General features: G+C 27.7%; 1 protein-coding gene across 5 annotated transcripts in view; it reads right to left on the reverse strand.

The window, feature by feature from the left end:
* Positions 1–262: 262 nt before the first annotated feature.
* LOC111690324 (protein nubbin) overlaps positions 263–25,840 on the reverse strand; it is a 71,203-nt gene continuing 45,625 nt past the window's right edge. For 3 of the 5 annotated variants that reach the window (XM_046951831.1, XM_046951842.1, XM_046951837.1), the window contains exons 3-6: positions 21,118–22,137; positions 5,705–5,749; positions 795–2,118; positions 263–674 (exon numbers count right to left, since the gene is read on the reverse strand). In XM_046951831.1, coding sequence (XP_046807787.1) covers positions 383–674; positions 795–2,118; positions 5,705–5,749; positions 21,118–22,137 — 2,681 coding nt within the window. In that variant the 3' untranslated portion in view covers positions 263–382. Of the gene's footprint in view, positions 675–794; positions 2,119–5,704; positions 5,750–11,041; positions 12,010–21,117; positions 22,138–25,840 lie in introns of those variants that run through there. The other 2 variants (XM_046951848.1, XM_023452793.2) reach the window with 2 other exon arrangements.

Genomic DNA, 25,840 nt, shown 5'->3' on the forward strand with positions numbered 1-25,840 from the left:
TTTTTAACTAAAATTTCTAAGACATTTAATTAAAAATTTCAAGTATTATAAAATAATGTTCAAATCTAAAACTTGCTTCAAAGTTTTTAAAATTTAAAAAAAATCTGCAAAGAAAAGAAAATATATAAAATATTGATTAGTAAAATATAAATTTTAAATCAATACACAATTCTTTTTAAATATATTTTTAATAATTTTTATGAACTTACCTTTAATTTTTTCTAATTGTTTCCTTTAAATACCGCTTAAATTATTTCAAAAAAATTATATTTCTTTCCTGTTTTTGTCATTTGTTGCTTAAAACGATTTTTATCTATATAAAAAATTTTAAAATTCGATTGCCTCTTTGCCCGTTTTTGTTTTTTAATTGTCTTTGTTTTTTTTACATCATCATATAGGGTGACTCATCACCATTATCGGGACTATCTAGAGAGGGATTAATGCGTTTCTCTTTTTGACGACGATTGCAGAACCATACTCTCACTACTTCTTTTTCCATGCACAAACGATCGGCCAATTGGCTGATTTCTTCACTAGTAGGTTTTTGATTTAACATAAAAGATTTCTCGAGAGCTCCTCTTATGGAAGTTTCAATGGAGGTTCTCTTCTTACGACGTCTACCCATAATTTCGGGTGTAGTAACGGTGGTCTGCAGGGCAGCGGGATCAAAGATACTAAAAATGAAAGAATCATGAATTAAAAATTAAAATTTTGTTAAAAAAAACAAACTAAAGAAAATTTTTGTTTTAAAAAAAATAAATTAAAAGTTTAATAAAAATGATAAATTTACTTACCCTCCAGTGGCTTGTATTGTACGATCCGCATCATCCAACCATTTCTGCAGTAACGGCTTCAACTTGCACATATTCTTAAAGCTTAGATTCAAAGCTTCAAAACGTGATATGGTGGTTTGTGAGAAATCATTACCATACAATTTGCCCATGGCCAGACCCACATCGCCTTGTGTAAAACCCAACTTAATGCGTCTTTGCTTAAAGGTTTTGGCAAATTGTTCCAATTCCTCTAAATCTGTTGTTTCTTCGGGGGAGGGTTCTGGAGCTCTAGGAGCATTAGCTAAATTCTTGGGCATTTGAGGAGTTTGTGGTCCACCACCAGCACTGGGTGTATTCGGAGTTAACAGGCCGCTCACCTTAATGGAACCCGAACTATTGGAGGGAGGTGGTGTCTGATGAGAATTGTGTGACATATGACTGGAGGCATAGATAGAGGGCAGGGGTGAAGTGGCTGGACTGTGCAAAGGACTGCGGTGGTGAGTGGGTGTTGAAGTGTGATGATGCTGATGGTGATTTTTTAATTGTAGAGGTTCATGGGATGTGGAGACTGATGCTTCGCAGCGATCTTGTTGAAGTTCCTGTTGTTTTTGTAAAGCTTGCAATTGTTGGGCGGCTTGGGATAAAGCTTGTCTTTGTAGCAGGAATTGAGCAGTTGCCATTTGTGCTGCTACAGTTGGATCATCTGAGGGACCCAAGTTCAAGGAACCACTGCGTAAAATGTCTAAATAATTTTGAAATTGTTGTTGCAGTGAATGTTGTTGCTGCTGCAAAGCCTGGTGGAATTGTGAAAAGTCATGTGAAGACAAGGGAGTACCCAAAGCTGCTTGGGCCATCAAGGGATTACCCAAACTTAAGCCGGCTGCTGCGGCCAACTGTGCTTGTGGTGAAGCCAAAACAGGAGCTAATACTGGCAGGGGACTGTTGCTTAAAGAGGGTACTGGTAATGTTGCAGACTGTTGTGGCAATTGATGTAAGGGTTGCTGCTGTTGACTTGAGGGAGAGCTCGAACAGGGTTTAACCGATTTCACCGATAATGAGGGAGATTGTGAGGAGTGACGGGAATTTTCACTAGTTAAATTTAAAGCACCTTCTTCCTCCTCCTGCTCTTCGTCCACTATAGACTTGTGATGTTTTATAAGTTTGGGCGAATGGGTAGCTTGTGGTGTTGTTGGTGGCGGTGAGGCGTGTGGATAGTGCTGATGTAAAGCTGCTAATTGTCTTCTTTTCAATGGAGGATGTGTTAGACCCATGGCAGGACTTTCGGGAGAGCGACAGCGATCACTGGAATTGCCAACACTGGAATTATTGTCCTCACAATCGGAAGCTACAAATAAAATATAAAGAAAATAAAACATTAAGTATATTGACATTTAAATTGTGTTATTATTAACGGATTTACTTTTATTTAAATTTGTTAAACATTTATTTTGCATTTAAAAGACACGTGTGTTTTCTTTTTATTTCTCATCAAAAGTATGTTAATTTTCCATCAATTTCCTTCCTTCCTCGCCCCTGTGTGTCCTTTTTTTAAAAAAAAGGTAACAAAAACCCGTTTGCATAATATTTTTATTTTATTTAATTTTTAAATAAAAAAAATTGTTGAAAAAAGCATTTTGGTCAATTTCATGGTTTGGTAACTCTTCTTTAACAAATATACATAAATATTTACACCCTTTTTGTCCACTTTTCTACTGTTTGATTAAATGGCATTTTCATGTTTTCTTTTCATTTTCCTCACATTTTAGAATTGCAAATTTTAGTTTTTCTTTTTCTTACGCTTCGATTAGTAATTTCACTTGTATGATTTTTCATACATTTATAGGAATAAATTTAACATACAATTGATTTAGTTTTACGAAATTGAAAGCAAAAAAAATAAGCAACAAAATATTTGAATATTTTGCAAATATTTTTAAATTCCACCCTCGTTTATTTTTAATACAGTCATTTGGAAATATTTTTATTTAGAAAAAGAAAAAAAAAATACTTCATAGAACGGAACAACCCTTTTGAAAAAAACAAATTTATTCACACATTTAAATGTGTGGAAAAATGTTATAAAAATTTCATATTCATGTTTATTTACTGACTCTGTTGGTTTTTAGACGGTTGGTCGGTCAGGTCACTGTTTGGCTACTCTCTTTCCTTTTAACCATATTTTAAATTAACAGTTTTAAACCTTTTTTCCCTTTGCTTTTCCTCCTGTCCTATTTTGTTGCTTCATAATTGTATGCATCATTGCTTATTTTCAATATATTTTTGCATATGTTGCTCTAGGAGTAACGTTTTTACTCTGTTTTACCATAAAAACATCAATTTTGATGACTTCTTTTACTTCTAAGCAGGGTTTTGTATATATGTATTTTGTATGTATGTGTGTGTGTTTTTGTTGCTGCTACAAATAAAAATCCTACGTGTGGTACGTGCAATATTTGTTATTCAGATGATGTGCAAATTTATTTTGATGCTGATGCTCCTTCTTTCTTTTAACTTTAAAGGAATATGAGCAAAAAATAAAGATCTATAAAACAACAACAATTTTGACATAAATGCATATACAGATGATGGTCAATAAGTATTGAATGTGACTAGCTGTATAGCTAACTATCAGGAGCGTTGCTGAAAAAATGTTTAAAATGTTTAGTAATGCAGAGATGAATTCACAAGACTCCAGAACAATCTTAGCAGAAGTAAACCCCATTGCAAGTGTCTCTAAGTAATCAAGAAAATTGCCATTTATTGTCCCTTAGTAATCTGTACTGTTCCTTAATGAAATTCTAATTGCAAACTGCGAAGTATCAACAGCATTGTCTGTAACACACCCCTGTTTTTTGTTACTACGATAACTCATACTAGTGGTCTTTACTTATAACCTTATCTACTCCCCTGCCTAGATTTTATAGTAATCAACATCATTGGACATCATAAAAATTGCTACACAACACAAGAAGAGCATCAGTTGTTTGTTGAATAAATTTTACATTTAACTCATGTGTTGTAAAACCAAATCGTATAAGAACGACCAAAAAAAAAAAATACGTTCACAAAAAGGGAAAAAGTATCAAAAATCTAAGCAGTAGACCTTAAAAGATGAAGGCCAAAAACTTTTGTATATGGTATAATTTTTGCATAAAATATATGTAAATTTGTGCCTCTTACCCAAACCAACAAAAAAGGAAAAAAATGTACGAAAAATACTTGTATAACAAACCATAAAATCACAGACAAATTTATAACAAAAATAATCGAACATTGAGAAGCAAAAAAAAATAGAAAAATGAATTGAATGAAAAACAAATATAGACAAAATCAAATGGCAACCAAAAAAATTTATAGATAGAATATTAAATAGACTGGCTATAATATAAGAAAAACAACAATAATAATGATAACAACAACTATAAGATGAAAAGCAACAAAAAAGGTGTAAAGTATCTTATGAATACTAACAAGGTTATTAAAGAAAGATAAAATGTTATAAATCTGCTCAATGTGAATAAGAAACATGGTCAAGAAATTTGAAGTCTTGAGATGAACTGAAGTGAAATATTCTAAGTGAAAAATAGTTTTAAATGTTTGAGTTTTTACAGGAATTTGAAAGCTTTTTTTTCAAGGGTTTTTTGAAAATAAAGTTTTATTTTATGTAATATATGTTTAGGTTTGGAATTCTCAAAAACTTTGTTGTTATTTAAATTTCTTCTAAAAACTACTACAATAAAGCAAACAATTTTCCCTTGCCCTAAACAACTAAATATTTAACAAAATTTGTTTTAATAAATTAAAATCCAATCAAATTCCTTTTAATAAACAAAAACTTCTTAGATTTTTTTTCCTCTTTACCCAACAAAAGTTTTGACACATTTTATTGTTCTCTAGTGACTTGAGATAAAGAATCTTTTAAATTAATACCAAATATATCACTTTCTTTAAGCACAACAAAACCTCCCATTAAAAATCCATAAACCCTTGAAAGACAAGACTGTTAAGACAATAAGGAAAAAAGGTCTTCTCCAGAAAACATCTTAAAACATGATACATATTCAAAAAAACAAACTCCTGGTTGGCACACTTCTAACCTTCCTTGGTAAATGCCACAAGAAGGGTTGAATTTAAACTCTATTAAAAACTATAAATGTTTGATGTCAATTGTTTTATTGTAATGTGTCTCTATTATACGAAAGAAAAAAAACTATACAAACTCCAAATCAAATTGATTCATTTCGGTTGGAAATCAAGGCAGCAGATGTTTTTTTCTCTTTTCTCTTTTCATATATTTAGTAGTGGTGGAGTTGTTTAGTTGAACTGGTGCGTGGACGAGGACAACAAATCGTAAATTTATCACACGTCAACGGCTATAGTTTGTTAGAAAATCCAAATGTTTTAAAATATTGTCTAGTTTTTAAAAACAATTTATGCATTTAGTTATTAACAGAGAGAAAGAGAAATTAATATTGAAAGGATTCGTGGTTTTTAGGGGAAATGAAATTTTTAATTGAGAAAATTTCAAGCAGCTGGTGTTGAAACCTTATAATTGAAATACATTTTCATGTAAACTAAAGGAATTCATTTTGAATAAAAATTTACTAGAAATTATTAATATAAAATAAATTCAAAAGTTAGAGGTATATTAGGATTTGAGAAATTTTCACCTATGTTTTGAAAATCGAACACCTGACCTGATCATTATAGATCAGAGATGTCGTCAAGACGTCTAAGTAATCGGTCGCCACTAAAAGGAAGTCACTATTACTATTTTTGTACTGATCAGATCTTCTTAACATTTCATAACAATCAGCTGTATATATTCTTTCCTAAACCAAGACCAAAGTGACTATTATATCCCAAGTCACTTAATATACCACTCTCTCTAGTATTACATCAACATTAATAAAATGTATTTCTGTACTTACCATTCGATTGCATGGGTGATGGAGATCGGGATAAACGGCTGATATCTAAAAATAGAAAAAAAATTAAACGAAAATTATTAGAAATATAAACAAATAAGAAAACATCTAAACATTAATAAAATTTTGTTCATTTAAATTATTTCTATATTCTTTTTCTTTCATAAATGATTCATTTTGTGTATGAAAGAATGTTTCTTTGGAAACATATTCAAGTATCTTTATTACCATTATTTTAAACAACATGCAAACAAGTTATTAAAATATTCATTTCTTTTTAATATTGCTTACCCATTTACCCCCAGAATCTGACCATATGCATTTTTTGAAACATAAAATTCTACAAAAAAAAACTAAAATTTCTTTTTATACTTTGTTTTTGGGTTATAAAATTTTCAACAGCACTCAAAATGTGAGAGACAAACATATGGAGTAAAAATTTTCAACAGCAAAACAAATAAAATACATAGTATTGACCACCTGGTCATCCTTGAATGAACAAAAACAGAGAGCAGCACTCCACACATTTAAACTCCAACAAAATGCTGGTGGTAGCAGAGTGGTACGTGCTTCCAAGTAATTTGAATTTTTTCCAATTTATTTTTGGTTATCAAACGAATAAATAGTTTGGGGTAACAGGGTATGAGCAAGGATTCTTAAGGATTTTGTTGTCTACATTTTTATAGAGTCTAGTGTTAATTTATGAGCTCAAGCCGCACAGCCACAGTCACAACAGCACTTATAATTTTTATGTTTATGCATTTTGTGTTGCAGTCATAAAAACTACATATTCAAAGTTTTAAGGATAATTAGGATAATGCAGCAGACATTGTTTAAAAGTAATAGTAATAGTAATATAGTTGAAAAGTTTATTTTTTAAAGCTGAATTAAGGTTTAACCTAAGAAATATGTAATAAAATAGACAAAAAAGTTTCAAGCAAAAAAAAATAAAACAGGATATTTATTTACTTGCCCAAAGAAAAACTGCGTGTTTTAGATAATTACAATTTTGTTTTGTTCTTGTTATTCTCAACATATTAAACGAAACAAAACAACAAAAGGGAAATGTTAAAAAGCGTGCTCTTACTTAAATATATATACATACATTTAAATACAAAAAATTTACAATTTTTCTTTGTCCAAATATATTTATTTTGTAGCAAATTAAGAGCTTAAAGGGAAATTTAAGATTTTTTCTTACAACTGCCAAAAGATACACGAGAGAGAGAGAGAGGGTGGTTTGGCCAATTATTAAAAATGTTTCAGTTTATTATTGCTTAACCAGACTCCCCCTGGTTTTATTTATTGTTTGGAAAAACTACATTTTTTTCCAAATTCTAAAACGCAAAAATTTGCCTTTCTTTATTCAGAAATTTTAAAGTAATCTGATCTATGGATAAATACACTCGCCAAATATAACATTAACATTATAGTGGTATAAGAGAAATCAAAACCATTAATTGTTTATTGTTGCATTTTATATGGAAAGGTCATTTAACTAATATGTATCTATAAATTTTTAAATGGCTACAACAACAAAAAAATTTAAAATATTAAAGAGTCGGGGCGAACAAAAAAGAACAGCATGTGTGATTATTATTTGAAAATATGACCCTTTCTATATTTTATACATAACTAAATGTGTTCTACACAGAAATATATTTATATGTGGTGTACCCTGCAGCTCCTGGTACCCAAAACTAGTCAATAAATGTTTGTTTACCTTTCAACCTATAAGCGGGACTATTAACGTGCGTCTTTAACTACAGAAACGGTTTACTATAGAAAATACTAGCCAAAAGTGTGCCAACTGTTGTCTTTTTTTCATTGCTACTTTATATTTTGTTGTTGTTAGGATCTATTGGCCAAAGGAAATCTTTGTTTTAGAAGTTTCTTAAAAATTTAACTTTAAAATAGAAACCCGATAAAAACTTCATCATAAGATTAACTGCGAAATCGAGAAGGTTCACAATTGCTAAACCTTTAGACCTGCAGGGCATTTACTTTCATTTATATGTATGTAGGTGTTAATGCTCGTTTTAAAAGTGTGCCTAACCCGTGCTGTGCTGCATTTATAGTTTGGTGGTAGTTTTAGTTATTTAATTTGACATACTATTCCATAATTTAGGTTTTTAAATAATTTTTTTTAAGATTTTTAAAAATAAATTCCTCTTCACTTTAAATTGTTACAAATTAAATAATACCGACGGCAATTGGTTAATAATTTACATAAGTAATTTTCTAAATTTAAATAAATCTAGCAGATGGACAATGCTGGGAAATATACTCGTTAGTTTGAAAGGAGTAAAAATGTTAGCTGGTTTCAAAAATAAACATTAACGAAATACACCTAGATCATTATTGGAAATCGAACTCTACTTTTCACTGATAGACTAAACACTGTTAACTAACTCCTGATTTTATGGTTGCTTCCAGTATGAAATGATAGATCAAAACTAGGAATTAGCTCAAAACAAATAAGATTTCGACAAGCATAGCATAAAAAACCCCTATATGTTTACCGATCTTTTATGATTCTTTAACGACAATTCTTCTAAGAGAAATATACATTTTAGGCAATACATATAGATTAAAAACTATAAAATAAATTTCGCATAACTAAGTTCGACCAACATTTTCTTAAGTTTGAGCCAATTTTGACGAAAGAAACAAAGCAACCCAATATGTTATTGAATTTTTTTTATAATCATAATTATTTCATCACCCATTATTTCAAGTAATTCAAAAATTAATCAAATGACCTACATTACAAATTCAGATTTCGATTATTTGATAAACAAAAATATATTTATAAAAATAAATAAAACAATGTAAAAAACAATTATTACCATATCTTTAAAAGGTTATTAACAAACAAAATAAATTTACTTTACATTTAAAGAGAAGGAAAAAACACTCAAGTTAAAAAAGAAAAAAACTATAAAAGTTAAAAACTAAAATAAAAATTGTGTTAAACAATCAAACAAATTAATCAATAATTCTTATCAATGAAATAAATAAAAAAAAAAAAACAACCATTAACTTTGAAAAAAAAAACTTAACAATGACAAGTGGAAAGATGTGATTTCAATAATTTTGAATATTTTGACATGTGTTCAAGTTTTTTCATACTCATTTTATTCATTTGCAATTCTTAAGAAATTTCTTATCAATTTATTGGCCAAAAACAAAAAATATTTCCTTTTAATATTGTTGACCAGTTGGGTTTTTTTTATTCATAATTTAAATTTTCTTATAATTCTTGAAATCCCAAAAAATTCCGCTAAACAGCCCATTAACAAATAATTTGCTATATAAAACAAATACATATATTAATAATAATTTATAAAAGAAATCTTATCATTTTGTGAAAAAAACATATTTAATAAATTTGATTTTTATCAAAAATTCTGTTTAAAATTTGTTGCTAGAAAGGGGGTGTGTTATGGCGCAATCAATTTTTAACTAATAAGATTTAATTTAAAAAAGAAATTATGACACATTTCCTTGTAGTGTAAATTGTGTGATATTTTTATACTAAATAAAATTGTTTTTACGTTTTGGTCAAGTGGACTTTAAAACTTAAGTACACATATGTGAATATTTTTTTCTTTGATTCTCTTGATTATTAATTATTTAATTGCTAATTTATTAGTCATTAGTTAAATTCAAAAGTTTTATTTAGAATTGATTTCAAAAATTATGAAATTTTCGAATAATTATTAAAACGACTAAAGTAAAAATAAAACTTATATTTAAAAAAATATTCTGATTCTTAGATAATATTAATTTTTCTTGAGATATTTTAGCTTTATCACGATATAGAAATATCTTTTTGTTATTAAAACTAATACGATCAGGTATACGTAATTCGTTCCCTACTTATAACACTAAAATTAATACATATGCGAAAGCTTACAATTCATGTTAGCTGTAAGCTAGAGAGTAAGCACTTAATTGAATAAGCGAAAGTCAGAGGCGCTAAGCTGTCTTTCTATTAAACTAAACAGATCTCTTTGTGCAATTTTTTACATTTAATTATAACTATTACTTTTTGCACAAACAGTTAAAATATTGTTCCATTACTCTACTGCTCCCAAGAAGCGGTTTCCTGTAAAATTAATACAAAAGTCAAAATTTTTTTGTTTTAAATACCTTTTCAAAAGTCAACCGCGTTTTATTATTAAGTCAATTATTAAGCGTTTATAATTAAGTTATTGAGAAATAATTAGGGTTTCTTGACAAATAGGGTTACCCTTAAAAAAAATTTCTAATATGTTCTTTTTCATATAACAAATTCGCCATAAAGAAGTTTGTAAACAATTAATTTGTCTTAAAAACATCTTGTAAACCATAAAAGGGTGTTAAATAGGGTGGCCTGTTTAAGAAAAGAATAGAATTTCTTGCTTTACAATAACAATTGTAAGACAAGCCTTTGCTAACAGCTAAACACTTATGAAGAGGGTGTGATTTTCTTGTAGAACCCTAAATAGGGTTTCTAATCGAGTTAGTTACTTAAGAAAGTAATAAGTGTCAAAATATTGCTTTGAGGTTTTAATTTGACATTATGAATTACATGACCACTTGAAGGGTTTGACCAAATTTAGGGTATCCGAAGCTGTAAGGGGTTATTCAGGTACTTAATAAGTGTTGTCATTTGTTAACGATAATTTGCAAAATTGAACATGGAACTAATTGATAATATTTTCTAAATCAAATTTTAAGAAATTGTTATGAGTTTGATGAAAAGTTTTCAGATTTTAGGGAATTCCCTTTTTACATATCTTATCATTTTATTGATAAGAAAGTTTAAATGTGATTGAGCAATAAGTAACAAATAATTACAAGTGTTTAAATAGAAATTTATATTTTAAAATTCTGGGAAATTGTATAAAATTTCGATTAAGGTAATTCCAGAAAATAATCATGTTATTCCAATTATTTATTTTAATGCATAGAAAAGAATATCTGTTCAAAATCATGTGCCACTCGATTTGAAATTCTTAAGCATTTTGATAATTACAATATTCCTATTGATTTATGAGAATCATTTTATTTGCAATATATTTTTGATTTCTTTTTTTTAATAACATAAGGTTATAAATGAAAAATTGTCACAAAATCTAGTGGATCAAACACATCTCCTTGAATTTCGTAAAGGTTTAATTACACTTAAAACACGGAATAATATATCAAAATGGTTATTTATACTAAGCTGTGTTAATCTAAGGAAAATAGCTTAGTCAGTTCAAAACATTTACATAGGTATGAATGAGGTCAAACAGTTTACACAATTTTCTATATATTTGGCTAATATTTTTTTGTTTATTTTCTACTTACATCGATTATGCATAATGTGATGATGATGGTGGTGATGATGATGATGGGCTGAGGTTGGTGTCTTTAATAAATCACGTTTTAGTGAATTATTATCCTCCGATGTTGTATGCCAACGCAACTCTGACATAACCATTTTTCACTTTAAACTTATATTGCAATAACAAAAATCTTTTTTTCTTGTTTTAAACACAATTTGTATAATAAAATTGTTTGTAACAAATAATTAAAACCGTTAACACTTGAAGAAATATTTAAGCACTTGGTAGGTATTTTTGATAATATGGGTAGTATTTTTTTAAAGTTCTTGTAATTTTTTAAAACTTAGCTTTTTAAACTTTGTTCCATTAAAATTTCATTTTACATTATGTTTTTGTTTTTTACATATTTAATATGTGTAGCATTTGTAACATGTTCATATCTAAGTATCTCTAGTTATGTGTTTTGTGATGTGTTCACTGTAACGTTTCTTTTGAAACTAATTTTCCTTACAAAGACAATGTGTTACAATACCTTTGTGTTTAATAAGATTTCTTTCTGTTCTCTTTTTAGTTTTATTTAATGCTTACAAAATTCTTGCAATTTTAAATTATATTTGTTTTATTTTGTTTTACATTACGAAAAGGAACACAATTTTCTTTTAATTTAAGGGTTTATTTTACAAATTCTTTCAACACAAAAAAATTGCAGATTTTTTTTGGCAGATTTTCCCTTATTTTTCTATGAATTTATTTTCTCAAGGGGTGATTTTGCGTTTTCTTGCTGCATGTAACGAACACACACACGTCCAATTTGAATTTCTCTAAAAGAAAATTTGGAAAATATGCTCTTGATTTTCTTTTTTTTTGTCTACAGAGAGAGTTTATTTTAGGCCAAAATATAAGCTAAATACGCGTTAAGTTTCTTTGTTTTGAATTTATTTTGCCGTTATAGGTTTATCTTGTTGCACGTTATATTTCAAACTAACTTGGCACACACATATCAAGTTTAAAAAGAAAAAAAAAACATTTGCAAAACCACAATAATAACAACAAAAATATAGAGAAAATTGCTCTCATTTTTTCTTCTATATATAACACACTCAATTCAACTTATTTAAAGCTTCTTTGCATTCATTTTAATACTTTATGCGTGTTTGTTTGTTTGTTGCTAGAATTTTTACCGTTTTATCTTTTATTTCAAAAAGAAAAGCTGCCATCTCAAATATGGACTCACCAAATAAGTAACAAGCCTTCTTCTGCTTTTGCTGCATAGTTGTTGTTTTTGTTATTTTATAAAAAATCATTAAACAACATTTATTTTGCTTAATAACCACTTTTAAAACTCTTTATGAAAATTTCTTATTGGATTGTATTTACAGAAAGAGGGGCATCATATTAATACCTTCCACATTTAGTTTGTTCTCTTTAAATAAGGAGAATTTGCTTTACACTCTCCCAGTTAACTGCATAAATGTGGTAGTTAGATTCTTTATTTTTAAAATTTTAAAACTTTTTGGAAGATTTTTAAGTAATTTTCTTACAAAAAGAATTTTTACGCAAAAATGTTTAAATCTGTTTTTGGATAAATTCATACTTTTTGAGCATTGGATTCAGATTGTACAGGGCTGAATCCGAATCTATCCGCAGAATTTATCTATAACATCAGGTTTTCCAGATATTGTATTGTGCAAAGACACTTTTATTTATAAAATTTTTTGTACCTATCATCTGAAAGGTTAATCGACTTTAAAATTAATATTTAAGCTCTGTTAAATTTTCTTCCTTCTTAAATATGTTTCAGCATAAAATTTGGAACAACCATAAACTTACAAAACCTAAATTTTGTACTTCATCGTGTTTATCCTACTTATATTCCCAAGTAAAGGAGCGCACAACAGGCCCGATAGTGGCCTAGATGCATTTCTTTGGAATTGATGTATGATACGTAAAATCACACCGATGCTTATACTACATTTACGTATTAAAAATTCTTCGAAATTAATTTTTTAACCGATTTTTGACTTATGATGTCAAAACTTTTTCCTGTTCTTGTTGAAAGTTATAGAATAAAGTAAATTGAGGTTCTTATTGCGTACAGACCCGGGCAAATAAAAATGAGTAATAAGGAGAAAAGATAATCCGATTTTCGACATACCCTGAAGGTTTAGGCCGGTAATTAATTCATATTTTTAAATTCATACCTCTAAAATGACTTAAAAATTTTGTAATGACATAATTAGTAAAGAAGTATTTTGCGATTTTGTCGTTAAGGAAAGTCAAAGAGTTCTAATTAAATGTTTATAAATTCGGAGGTATAAATTTTATTTAATAACAAAATCAATTATTATGTTATTATTTTTATCAATATTTTTCATAATAAATTCTTTTGTTAAAACCAAAGTACTTACTTTAGAAAAGTACCCCAAAGGATTAATATCTTTTATAAACCGAATTGCACATAAAATCCCATTCAAATTACCATTACGCTGCTTATACTCCTTAAAAAACAACAAAACCAAACACACAAGTGAGACTCTGCATTGCTTCTTCTAAATTCCCCTCTTTTATCATAAACATTTGCAGAGCATATTTAGCAGCAATGCTTTCTCTCTTTCTCTATTCTCCTTCGACAAGCTGCTATTGGTTTGTTTTGTTTTTGCTTTTCTGTTTTACAGTTTTAAACACTCTCCATACTCTTTCTCCTCTGCTAGTAAAAACTCTGTAAACAATTTAGTATTAGTGTGTGTATGTTTGTTTTTATATTTTATTTGATTTTATTTTTTTTAATACTCGTGCTCATACAAATTTTTTATTTATTTTAAAACACATTGTTGTAGTTGTTGTTTTTGTCATGACCGTTATGAGTTGTTAAAAATAATATGTCTGCATAAGAGTGTGTATGTTTGTGTGGGTATGCATAAGCGCCTCTTTGAATGGAAATAAAAATTTTGTGTTTTGCTTGGGAGGGAGTGGCTTAAAATTTAAATTTTTTACCGTTTTTTGTTAAAGTTGTTGTGTGGCTGTTTCGTCTTAGCTTTTTTTCAATAAGCTTATTTTTTTAAAGCCTTATAATGTGGGGGGATTTTAAGTTTATAATGTTGTTGTTTTTGTTGCTGCTGTTATTTATGCATGTTTGAGAGTTTGTGTGTTTGTTTTTAGATTTTTTTCCTGCCACTGTCATATTTAAAATATGATTTTTTATGAGTTTGTTATTTGCCTGCTTCTTAGTTTTTTTCTTCTTGTTTTTGTTTTGTGTTCTTTAGCATGTGCATATTCTAACGTTATGATTGGATCATTTTGTAGGTTAAAAGTGTTTTTTTTGCTTGTTGGCTTTGTGGGAGAAGGGAGCTAGAACTTTTGAATTTTAGAATTTGTTTAGAATTTTTTTATATTCAATATTTATTTCCCCATCCTTTGCTTCGATTATTATAGAAGTTCTATTTTATGCGCAAGGTAGTTTTATTTTATGTTTTATTTCTTTTTTTGTACCTAAATGATGTAGGAAAATTTTATTCTAAAATTGTTTTTTTTTTCATTTCTTTTGAATTTGTTTTAAATGTTGGGTTGGGGGTAAGTGGGGTGAGGTCTGGATGTTGAGATGATGGTGGGGTAGATATTTGTTATATAGTTATGTACATAAGTACCTACTACATACATAAATTGTATATAAAAAGTAATATTTAATGCAAAATATATATGTATGAGGCCATATTCTTGCAAAAAATGATTTATTTTTCAAAAAAGTGAAAAATACATAAATAAGTCTTTTGTCAATTTACAAACAAAACTTTTAATAAAAAAACAAGTAAGAAATTAGTTTGTTGTGGCGACAATATTATACCCTACCATACCTATTAATATGTACATACATATGTATGTAGGTATGTATAATGGAATAAAAACTGAATTTGCATAAATGCTTGAAATTCATTACTACATACATACATATATAACCAATTACAATTTAAGTAAATGACGGAAAAACGTCTAACCACATAAACTTAATTTTGCCTCGTAGAGTTCCGTTTTCAAAGATCCAACCGAAATATGTATTGAAGTAGACATTATCTTTAAAGAGAAATGTTGATGTCTAAATGAAAACACTCCAGAAATCTTTCGGACTTACATACATAAAGGGTTGAACTACAATATAACAGAATCAATAATTTCTAAAATTTAATAAAAATTATTTAAATTTTTTGAGACGTACATCTTCATTTATAAAATTAGTTATGTCAATCGAATGTCCAAACGAGAAAATGTTTAAATTTTATCCATTTATGGTTGTTTTAAACTGTACGGTTAATACGTAAATACATATGTATATATGTTTGTAGATCTAAGAAGGAATGATTTGCATATAACATATGGGCAATTCCAAACGATTGTATGTGACATTCGCACGCCTTCAGAGTGGTATAGATTTTGTAAAATTAGGAGTATTTGGAAAACAATTTTTTAATTCTGTTCCATTTAAAGAATACTCTATTTGCTAAAGGAATCATCCTATTCGGAACTTTGTTTTTCAAAATATAGATTAAAATAAGGCAATATCATACGTGACAAAAAACGATATTTTCGGGTCCGTTTGTATTGCGGCGAGGTGTAGAAATAGACCGATGTCAAAAATGTTTAACAGTCTTCGTCTTTGGTGCTACATTTTGTTGAATTATCTTTAAAAATGCAGAAGTTATAAGTGTTTTATTTTTTCAGTCGTGGTTTACCTTTTTATGGAATTGCCCATATAAAACTTTATTTGTAAATTGCACAGATTGTATTTTCAGATGACATAAAACTTTTATAAATAAAGTTGCCTTTGGTCTATTATAACGTCCCTTATTTAACCCAAAACTTTTTTCTGGCAGCTAAGGACGCAATATCTCAAAAATCTGTGATACAGATAGAAATTTGGAGACCAGATTCATGGCAAGTCAACTTTTGCAAAGTGTTCAAAGTTATTGCCACTGTTATTCTCAAAGTTAGATATCTAATTCGATGTCGGATGGACAGATGAATATGTCCTAATCAAGTCAGCAGCTGATATTAGTATTATCCAGCATTGCCAATAACATCAAAAAGACATACAATAAATTAATTTTCTACTAGTTCTCTTTTTTTAATGTCACCATTAATGTTGTAAACATATTTTTCTCTCAGTGTTTTTAAAAATAATGTTCGTAATAAAATAATACACATACTATTAATAATTACCTGCTGCTACTTTGTTAAATTTTTTAAAATATGTAAGTGACTATCTAAAAATTCAAGATAAATTTTATGACTTTTTGACGTCTTTTTTCACCAGAGGAAAAAAATTATAAGATTTTTTATGATATTCCTGGAAAAACTAACCATTCATATATAATAAATACAGACAAGGTACCTCTCTACATAAAATGAATTACTAGAAAAATTTAACAACAAAAAAATGAATTTCTGATTTAAATACCATAAAAGGAGTCATAAATATTCTACCTTTCGGATAAAAGGAAGTGATTTTTTAATTATAATTTAGAAATAAAATATGTGTGATTAAATACTTAAAAATCTACATATGCCAAGGGTAATAGCAAACCAACCCACAAATGTTAATTAAATGAAAATATTTAAAAAAACGCAATATGTTTTTTCTCTTTAACAAATGTCTTAAAGAAATTGCAATTATTTTGGCGCGCAATTTCTACATAAATTACGTTTCAAACCTACTTAAACAATAAAAAAACTTTGTCATCATTTTTCCATATGCAAAGCCATCAACAAGACTCTCCCCTTATTTAACGTCCTTTTAAACAATCGTTTTTTTTTTTTTTGCTTTTACCTAAAAAACACGCCAAATATTTTTTATATGGACCAAATTAGATTTTTTTCTACAAATAATTTGATTTTTTTATAAAATTTTACTATTAAACACCCCTTAAAAAATTAATGATTATTTTCATAGATTTTATCCCAAAAAATAATAAGCAAAAACAACAACAACAATGATGATGTTTTAAATGTGTGTATGACAAAATTTGCGTGTAGAATTTCTATCTTCAGGATACAAGCGACAATTTATTTCTGTATCTCCTTGTTAGTAAAAAGGCTCTTTATCTTGAGTTCAGGTAATTTTATTTAAAGATTCTTTAAGTTTAAGAAGAAAAAAACAAGGTATTATAGAAAAAAATTGTTATTTTTTAGCGTTAAAAATTGCTACAAATTAAAAAGATGCGGAATAATTTTTTTTTAAGAATTCTACGCAATTTTTTGTAATTAATGTCTGAGGGTTGTTTTTTAAGAAGATGTTTGCATTTTATAGCGTTTTTTACATTAAAATGTAATAGTGGTTGTTTTTTGTAAGATTTTGATTTATTTATTTGTTTTGTTAGATTTTTAAAATTTTCTTGGCATTTTTGCTAGTTTTTTAAAGGATTTTTTTTTACATATTTTGTAACGGACTTTCTCACAGTTATTTATGTAGATAAGATGATTTGTATAATGGAAAATGACAATACAAATAATTGCAGAATTAAAAAAGAAATTAAAATTTATAGCATTTGCATATATAGGTATGTGACAGTAAGAGACTTTAATATTTTTGTTGAAAAAATACTGTACATTTTGAATCGATCAAAATGAAATGCGACGTCCTTGGAAAATATTAAATCCGTATATTTGATATATGATATAAATAATCATAAGCGGCACCGGCCATAATCATATGTAGTGAACATTCTCTGAAGTGAATATTCAGAGAATAACGGGAGGACTATCTGGGAAACTAATAGAACAAGATTCTTCAAAATTTGCAAGAAAAACTTTATTATATATCTGAACATTTTGGAAAAAAATATCGAACTGTGAGTCCCCAATGAAGTAGACAGAAATAATCGTATATCTAAGAAACTATTAGAGCTAGAATCATCAAATTCTACATGAGGAACATTGACATTCATATGAACATTTAGAGAATAACGGACGGACGTTCATTGGGGTCTTAGCACCTCCTATATGAATTGAATATAAAATTTCGTATATCTGGTAAACTAATAGATTTTTGTAAATTTTTCATCGATTACATTAGAATCTGAATAAACGTTTGAAAAAAAAAAAACAAATTATATATCTGGAAAACTATTACAGTTAGAATCTTCAAATATATTTTTTATTTATTTAGATTTTACTCTGTTCACGATTGCTTTGTAATCATATTGATAAATTGGACAATATCGATGTTGAAATGAATTTTTATAAAAATATGTCGATCATTGAAGATAACTGTTACATTAAATATAAATATTACTTTTTCTAAAACAAATATCTCAAAAAATATAAATCTATAGTTCTTTATATTGTTAATAAATAATCGGACTTAGTACAAATTCTATTCGATTATATTACAATTATAGTAAAATAACTACATAAAATTTCCCAGAATCTATATAGAAATCAAACAATTTCGCGCTATGTTTTTTTTTAAAGAAGTCAGTTTACATTTATAATTTTTTCTGGGAAGAAATGTTTAACAACACCATTCACTATCAAACAAAAAAAGGTCAATCATAAAATCTACGTTTATAGTGACTTTTTAAGAATATTGCACGCATTTGTAAAAACTACCAAACTCAGCATCTTTATTTTCAGTTCATACTACACGAATTTCCTTTAAATTTACAGACAGAAGTAAGAAAAAAATAAACGAGACTCATAAAAACGCACCTTATGTCAATAAGGTTGTAAAGTTGGGTTGTAAGTAAAACGTTTTAGGATATGATGTTCGTATGTCCATTCAACTCCTTTTAAAACATTTGGTTGGTTTTTTGTCGGCTTATACACATGTTAATTAGCCAAAGAGTGTTTATTATCCAGCTTCTTTCTACTGCTCATCTCTAGTAACTACTGTCTAACACTTAAGCAGAGAAGTAAAAAAAAATATATAGAAATGAATGGTTTACATATCAAAGTCATGTACTTTATGAGTAAAAGTGTTTAGTACTGTATTCTAACTACCTTTGCTTTTCTAAATATTAAAATCAATTTTTTAGCTCTCACGTTCACACAGAGTTGTTAAATTCTAGTTTTGTTGTTATTTTTTCCTTTATCTAGTTGATTTTGACTTTATTTCTAAAGGAATTATATGAAATCTTGTGCTTCAACTACGTTTCAGTTTTATGTTTATTATATACATACATATGTGTTTCTTTTCCTGCTTACTGTTGTCTCTTGTTTTTTTTATTGTTTTTTACATACAAACACCTTCCGAGTGTGTCGAAAGTAAGTAAGTAGTGTTTTTTATGCCTCTGATCTTTAAACGTCCTTGCGGCCACTTTGTTTTAGTTGTAATAATCATAAAACAAACTATTTCCAGAAATTATACACAAAAATATAGAAAAAACTAAACAAAATTATTTAAGTCAATGTTGTTAGTTACGCGCACCATAAAAAATTTAACAGTTCTTAGTTAGTTATTTTTTTGGTTGCCTTTTTTCCTTAAACAACATTTAGGTTACCAAAATTATGTTTGTAGGTAAAGGTTGTAAAATAAAAAAAGAACCAAGAAAGTATTAACCAAAAATTTTCGTTTTTTTTTTCTCTAGAAAGTGAAAATTGTAATAAAAATTATTTTTATTATGTTAGAAGAGTAATGATTATTTTGTTTTAAGTGTAATGCCATGAAATCTTATCTGTTTATAATTTTATTTTACATTTTAATTAAAATTATTTAAAGTGACAATAAAGGCAACAATTAGCAGGAAAAATAGTATTTGTTTGAAATATTTGATTTTGAGGGGATTTTATATGTAATTTTTAATATTGTCCTCAAGAAAAATCATAAAAAATAAACCAAGTTTTACACATGTTTTTTTAATTATTTAACAAAATTTCGAATCTTATTATTCAGGATAAAAATAAAGAAGAGCCATAAGATATAGTTTGAATACAAAATAATGGATTCGTCTCTCCATAAATATCTGGAAGAAATTTGAAAAATAGTTTTTCGTTTTGAGAGATTGTGCATAGTGGATAAGATCTACTATATACTCACACCGATTGTAAGAAAATAATCTGCAGAAACTGGGGCATTAGTCGCACTATGGCACATTGGCTTTATAAAATATTGATAAAACTTATTCCCAAATGATGACAATAAACAAACACTCGAAAAAAATATACAAAAAATTACTTTCGGGGCAAAAGGGGCTGAGTTAAAACATGGGCGAGAGAATCTCACATGGGCATAATCTTATGAGGTGACGTTAACAAAAAAAAGGACCAAAAGCCTCCTCGGAGCAAGTCTCGTAGTTTGAGTAAGATCAAAGGATTTCTTGCAAAAATATAAGGAATTTAGATATAAATATGTTGGAACAATGCAACATTTCTCAGGAACTCTAAAAAATCTAAGGAGCAACGTTTCTAAATAATCCGAATTTCTAAACATCGAAAGATTATAGCTTCATAGAGTATTATATAATGTTTTTTTAAATGTAAATAAATCCACAATAGGTCCAATAGCGCCTTAACTGTATTTCTTCTTAAAGACTTCCCATTCAAGTTGAAAGTTTCAATCTTAACTCGAGAAAAAAATAAGTTTTAAAACGAAAAATATATATAACTCAAGTGTCATTTCATAACTTATTTCACAATTATTTCGACAAAAGGTCAATTTATAATAAACACTGACCCTTCGTTTAAATACAATCTAATTAATCTAAAAATATTGAATATATATGTTTGTGTTATAACAATTTGTCATTCAAGAAACATTCTTCTGATTAAATCCTAAATTTAATTAATGAAACAACAACATACAGCAACAAATCATACAAAATTTAAATACAAACAAATTTGGAGGGGATGGTTTTCTACACCCCTGTAAACTAATAAATAAAATACATACACGATTTTATAAAACTGATTAACATGTTTTTGCTATAGAAATACTTGAAAACTATAGATCATTATCATATGTATTGGAAACATTTTAACACAACTGTGCAAATTTTGTTAGAATAAAAATTAAAAATATTTATTTTTTTTTGTATAAATTACCAACATAGAAATAAGGAATTAAAAAGAAAAAACTATATAACAGTTTTAAGTTTACAAAAAAAAACTTACCCTTAATTTTACAAAGTTTTTCATTTTCCAAATACTTTTCATTATCTGATGATGAGGAGAATTTTGTCTTCTTAACAACGCCGCCATCGCCACCCACATTATGAACAATTGAATTGTTTGAATTGGTGGATGCGTTTGAACTATTACTTGAACTACGACTACGGGGACATTTGCTATTTTTAATAGCAAGACAATGCTCACCTTCATCATCATGATGATGTTGTTGTTGTTGTTGTTGTTGTTGAGGGTCTCCACGTATTTGTATGTCATAAGCAGCAATGCCAGCATTAGGACTTAAATTTGTGTTACTTTGGTTTTTTAATTCAAAAAATTCATCACGTACTTTTAAAGAACCAACAACAGCCATAGTTTGTTGTTTGAAATTATTTGCTAAAAGTTCTTCAACATTTTTCAAATTCGAGGACATACCTTGTTCCTTTGTTGTCATTGTTGTTGCTGCTGTTCCTGTGTTTGATGTTTTCGTAGGGGGAGGAAAATTAAACTTTGATCCTCTTGCTTCATTTGCTTGCATAGTTAAACAATCATTGTTCGGCTGCTCATCAGCATCATCAATAAAATTTTCACTATTTGAGTTGTAATTTTCCAAAGATATTTTTACATTCGTTACTGATTTTTGTTTGTTGCCACTAGATTTATTACTATTGCCACTAACACTACAACCACCATCATCATCAACATTGTTGGCAGCATTGTATCTTCTTTTGCTGACACCGCGTATATTTGTGTCAACATCATCTTTGGCTTTATTGTCGTTATCATCATCCATGTAGTTCTTTGCAAGATTTCCTTGTTCAACAAAATTTGCTAATAATGTTGAATTTGGTGTGCTTGCAACGTTTGTTGTATCAGTTTTCGTTGCAAGTGCACAATTAGTGGGTGATGATTTTCTTTTGTTGACACATTGTTCTATTTGATTTTTAAATAATTCGGGTAAAAATTCAAACGTATTGACTGAGGGCAGTGTGGCGGAAGTACTAAGGTTGATTTTGCTGTTGTTTTCTGTAGGAAGAAAAATTTAATCAAAATTATGAAATGAATGTTTTTAAAAGTGGGACAAATATGTATATCAAATAATAGTAAAACAAACTGTAAATAACACAAAATCACAATTCCAAAAACATATTCGGAAAATTTACTGTAGCCTTTTTCATACGAATGATTGATTCTTTAAGCATCAATTTCACATTTTAATACCCTTTTTCCTAAGCAAACTCATTAACAAAAAACACCATGATATATTCGCATTAGAAAGAAATAAAATCTGCATGATATCCATTATTTTTTTTTAGTTCCTAAACCCTCTTCTCTATCCATGTTAAAAAAGGTGTTGGCGATAAGAGTACTTGAAATTTTCCTTATTTTTTAACATGCAGCATATTGAGTTGGTAACACAAACACCATAGGAATTTTTTTGTTCTTTCATATTTTTATGAGTGGCTTTTGTTGCTTATGATTTATACCATGACCCCGAAGGCATGTCATGATAAAACTCTGATATGCTTATCAATATGAAAACATATTTACTTCTTTTTTTAAATAAACTAATGTTTGAAAAAGAAGCCACAGGGAATATGCGTTTTTTACGCAAACTCATAAAAAATTGAACTTTTTAGTAACAATACTTCCTATGTATTTCAAAAAAGTCTAGTGAATAAAAATGGTTAGCATAAAAAATTTTAAATTCTTTTTGTTTAACAAAAGCTCCAATCACAGTTGAGTTTGTAATTTTACATATACCCGGCAACCACCCCAAAAATATAAAATATTAAAATGAAGTTTGAATATTTAAATCAACCCTCTTCTAAAAAAACCTACTTATTTAAATACTGTATACACTTCCTGTTTTTTTACTTTTGAAAGGGTTGCTGTTTTTTATTGTTTTTTAAAAAAGGGGAACGCAGTTGTTTGTATATTTTTAAACTGAAGGGTTGTTTTTTGTTCGCACATAAAGCTGTGATTTGTTTGCCTTGATTTCTAAGGAATTTTTATACATTATGTAAATTTTTTGTTTTGTTAAAGGAGTGTGAATTCATTTTTATTCAAGTATTTTTCATATATGTAAATTTCAACCCTTTTTTCGTTATGATTTGAATATTATAAAAAAGGGGAAATAGAATATGTGTGATAGACAAATTTTAATAAAAAATGGCGTTAGATATTTTTATATTAAATCCTTAAAGGAAATTAAACTAACATTGAACTAGTCCTGTGATTGGTTTCTGTTAAACATAGGGGATAATTCTAGTTTACATTGCATATAGACAAAGTTAAACTTTTATGGAAAATGTTGCATTTAATCAACATCGATCAGTTACTTTAATTACATTAATTCTTAACATCACACAGTTTCTAAATAAAGAAAGACGTACGGACGTAGAATCAGATATACTTTGTAGATTAAAATTGTAGACAATTTTTTGATGTGATCTCCCACCAAAAATCTGATTTTTAACTAAAATTTTAAAACTTCACTTAAATAAAAAACAATTTTTATTATTTTTTTTTTATTCAGCTAAAACTCTAATCTTTCTCTAATAAGGAATTTTAACCAAAAATCTAAACTTATAGTAAATATTATAATATAATTTTTAATTATTTATTTATTAAAGCTCTGATCTTTTACTAAAAATGTAATATTTTACTTAACATTAGATTTTGACTAAACATCTGATCTTTCACAAAAAATATGATCTTTTTTTAAATCTGATATTTCACAACAATTTTTTATTTCATTAAAAATGTGCTCTTTCACTAAAAACTATTTTTTATTGTAAATGCTATCTTTGTTTAATAATCCAATATTTAATATAAATCCAATTCAAAAAGATATTAACCGTTTATTTATGGTTTATTACGCACATTTTCCATACAAAATACCTACAACAAACCACCAAAAACTAAAACCCCGATCATTCACAAAAAGTTTAATATTACTTTAGAAATTTAAAAATTCAATCTTTTAAAACTTAAATTTTTCTCTAGAAATTCGATCAATCACTAAAATTTAACTCCGATTTTTTCTAAAAAACTTATCTTTCTAAATCGAATATTTCACCTAACAAGAACTGATTTTCATTATATAAGCTTTCATAAAAAATTCGAACTAGGTTAGTGGTCAACACCATTTACCGAAAGAAGTCTAGTTTTAGTATAAGACACTAACTGATTACTAACTGATTTCATTTCAATTTTTTTAACAATGATCATAGATATCAGATCATTTACATATCAAGAATTTGAATTATTCGATATGGTAACACATGTCAATAAAATAAGGTTTTGGAAAAAACTTTGAAATCCAATCTGACTTTGCATATATAAAAAAGGTAATAAAAATCTTTGGTCTGTACTATTAAAACCGTCGTTATTTATTTCAGATTTTTATTTTCCTTTAGTTCTAAATGCAATTGCTTTCAATACTTGGTAGCCAATTAATTTCTAAGTATAATATTCTCAAATATTTTAAAATGAAATTGTTAAAAAACATATAAAAAATCTAATTCAGCTTTATAATTATTTTCATTTGCATGTCATTACGCACAGCAGAAATTAATAATAATAGTATGTAAAAATAATTCCCTCTAAATAATAAAAATAATTTTATTTGCAGATGATAACAGGATGATTGTGGTGGAGAAACTAAAGATAAAGTTATAGTTTTTGTTAATAATACAAATATTAAAAACATAATTTGTTTATGCAGTGGAAACGTAAAAAAAAGTTTAAGAAAGAAAAAAAAAAACAGTTTAACATAAAATGCATTAGACTGAAACTGCATTAAAATGTTGTTATTGTATTTTGTAATTGCAACTAAATGGGTTTAAGGCACGCAATTTATTGCAACAGACAAAAGCAACAAACACACTCAACCGCACACGCAAAATTTCTGAAAAGACCCCAAAAAATGCACATTAACACTTGGAGTTTAAAACTCTTGAATTCCACAGATAGAAATAAAATTGAAATAAATTATTATTAAGAAACTTTATAAAATTTATGTACACATATAGTACATCTGCGTATTGTTCATATACATATGTACGTATTTATTTTTATATGCTAGTAATAGTAGTCAGTCAGTTAATAATATTAATAAGTGAGTGAAATAAATTTATTTATGCATACGAATGAATAAAGTGAAAACTGACTGCCTGCATATTTGTTAAACAACTAAAGTATAAAAATTTTCCCATTTATTAACTCAACAAAAACTAAGATTTATATGTGAGTGAATGATTCAGTGCTTTGCTAAAGAAAAAAAAAACTAAGTAAAAATTTTATTTATAAGCAATTTTTTTGGAAATTCTTCAAAATTTATTAAAATAAAAAATGTGCCTGTTGCTTGTATTCATTATAGACTTTTTGTCTTTTGATTTTATGATTTTCTTTCTATTATTAAAATTTTAAATCAATACAAAGCAGCCAAGATTTTCTTTAGATGTTTCGAATTTAATGAAATCTATAAACTGACACAGTGTGTGGTGTGGTGCAGTTTTTATTTTGCAGCAGTAGCCCTTTTGTTTCACAAAATTTCTATACATTTTTTGTTTTTAAAATAAAGAAAGAAACCTGTAATATTATTTTGCGCAAGATGCAGTTCCCACGCTGCACGCATTATTATAGTGCGCCAAACACTTACTCTAGATATGAAAAATTCTTATACACATCTAAGTATACATAGTTAGATAGATGGATGGATGGA

This window comes from Lucilia cuprina, chromosome 2, assembly GCF_022045245.1.
Source record: "Lucilia cuprina isolate Lc7/37 chromosome 2, ASM2204524v1, whole genome shotgun sequence".
In the NCBI taxonomy this organism is placed as follows: domain Eukaryota; kingdom Metazoa; phylum Arthropoda; class Insecta; order Diptera; family Calliphoridae; genus Lucilia; species Lucilia cuprina.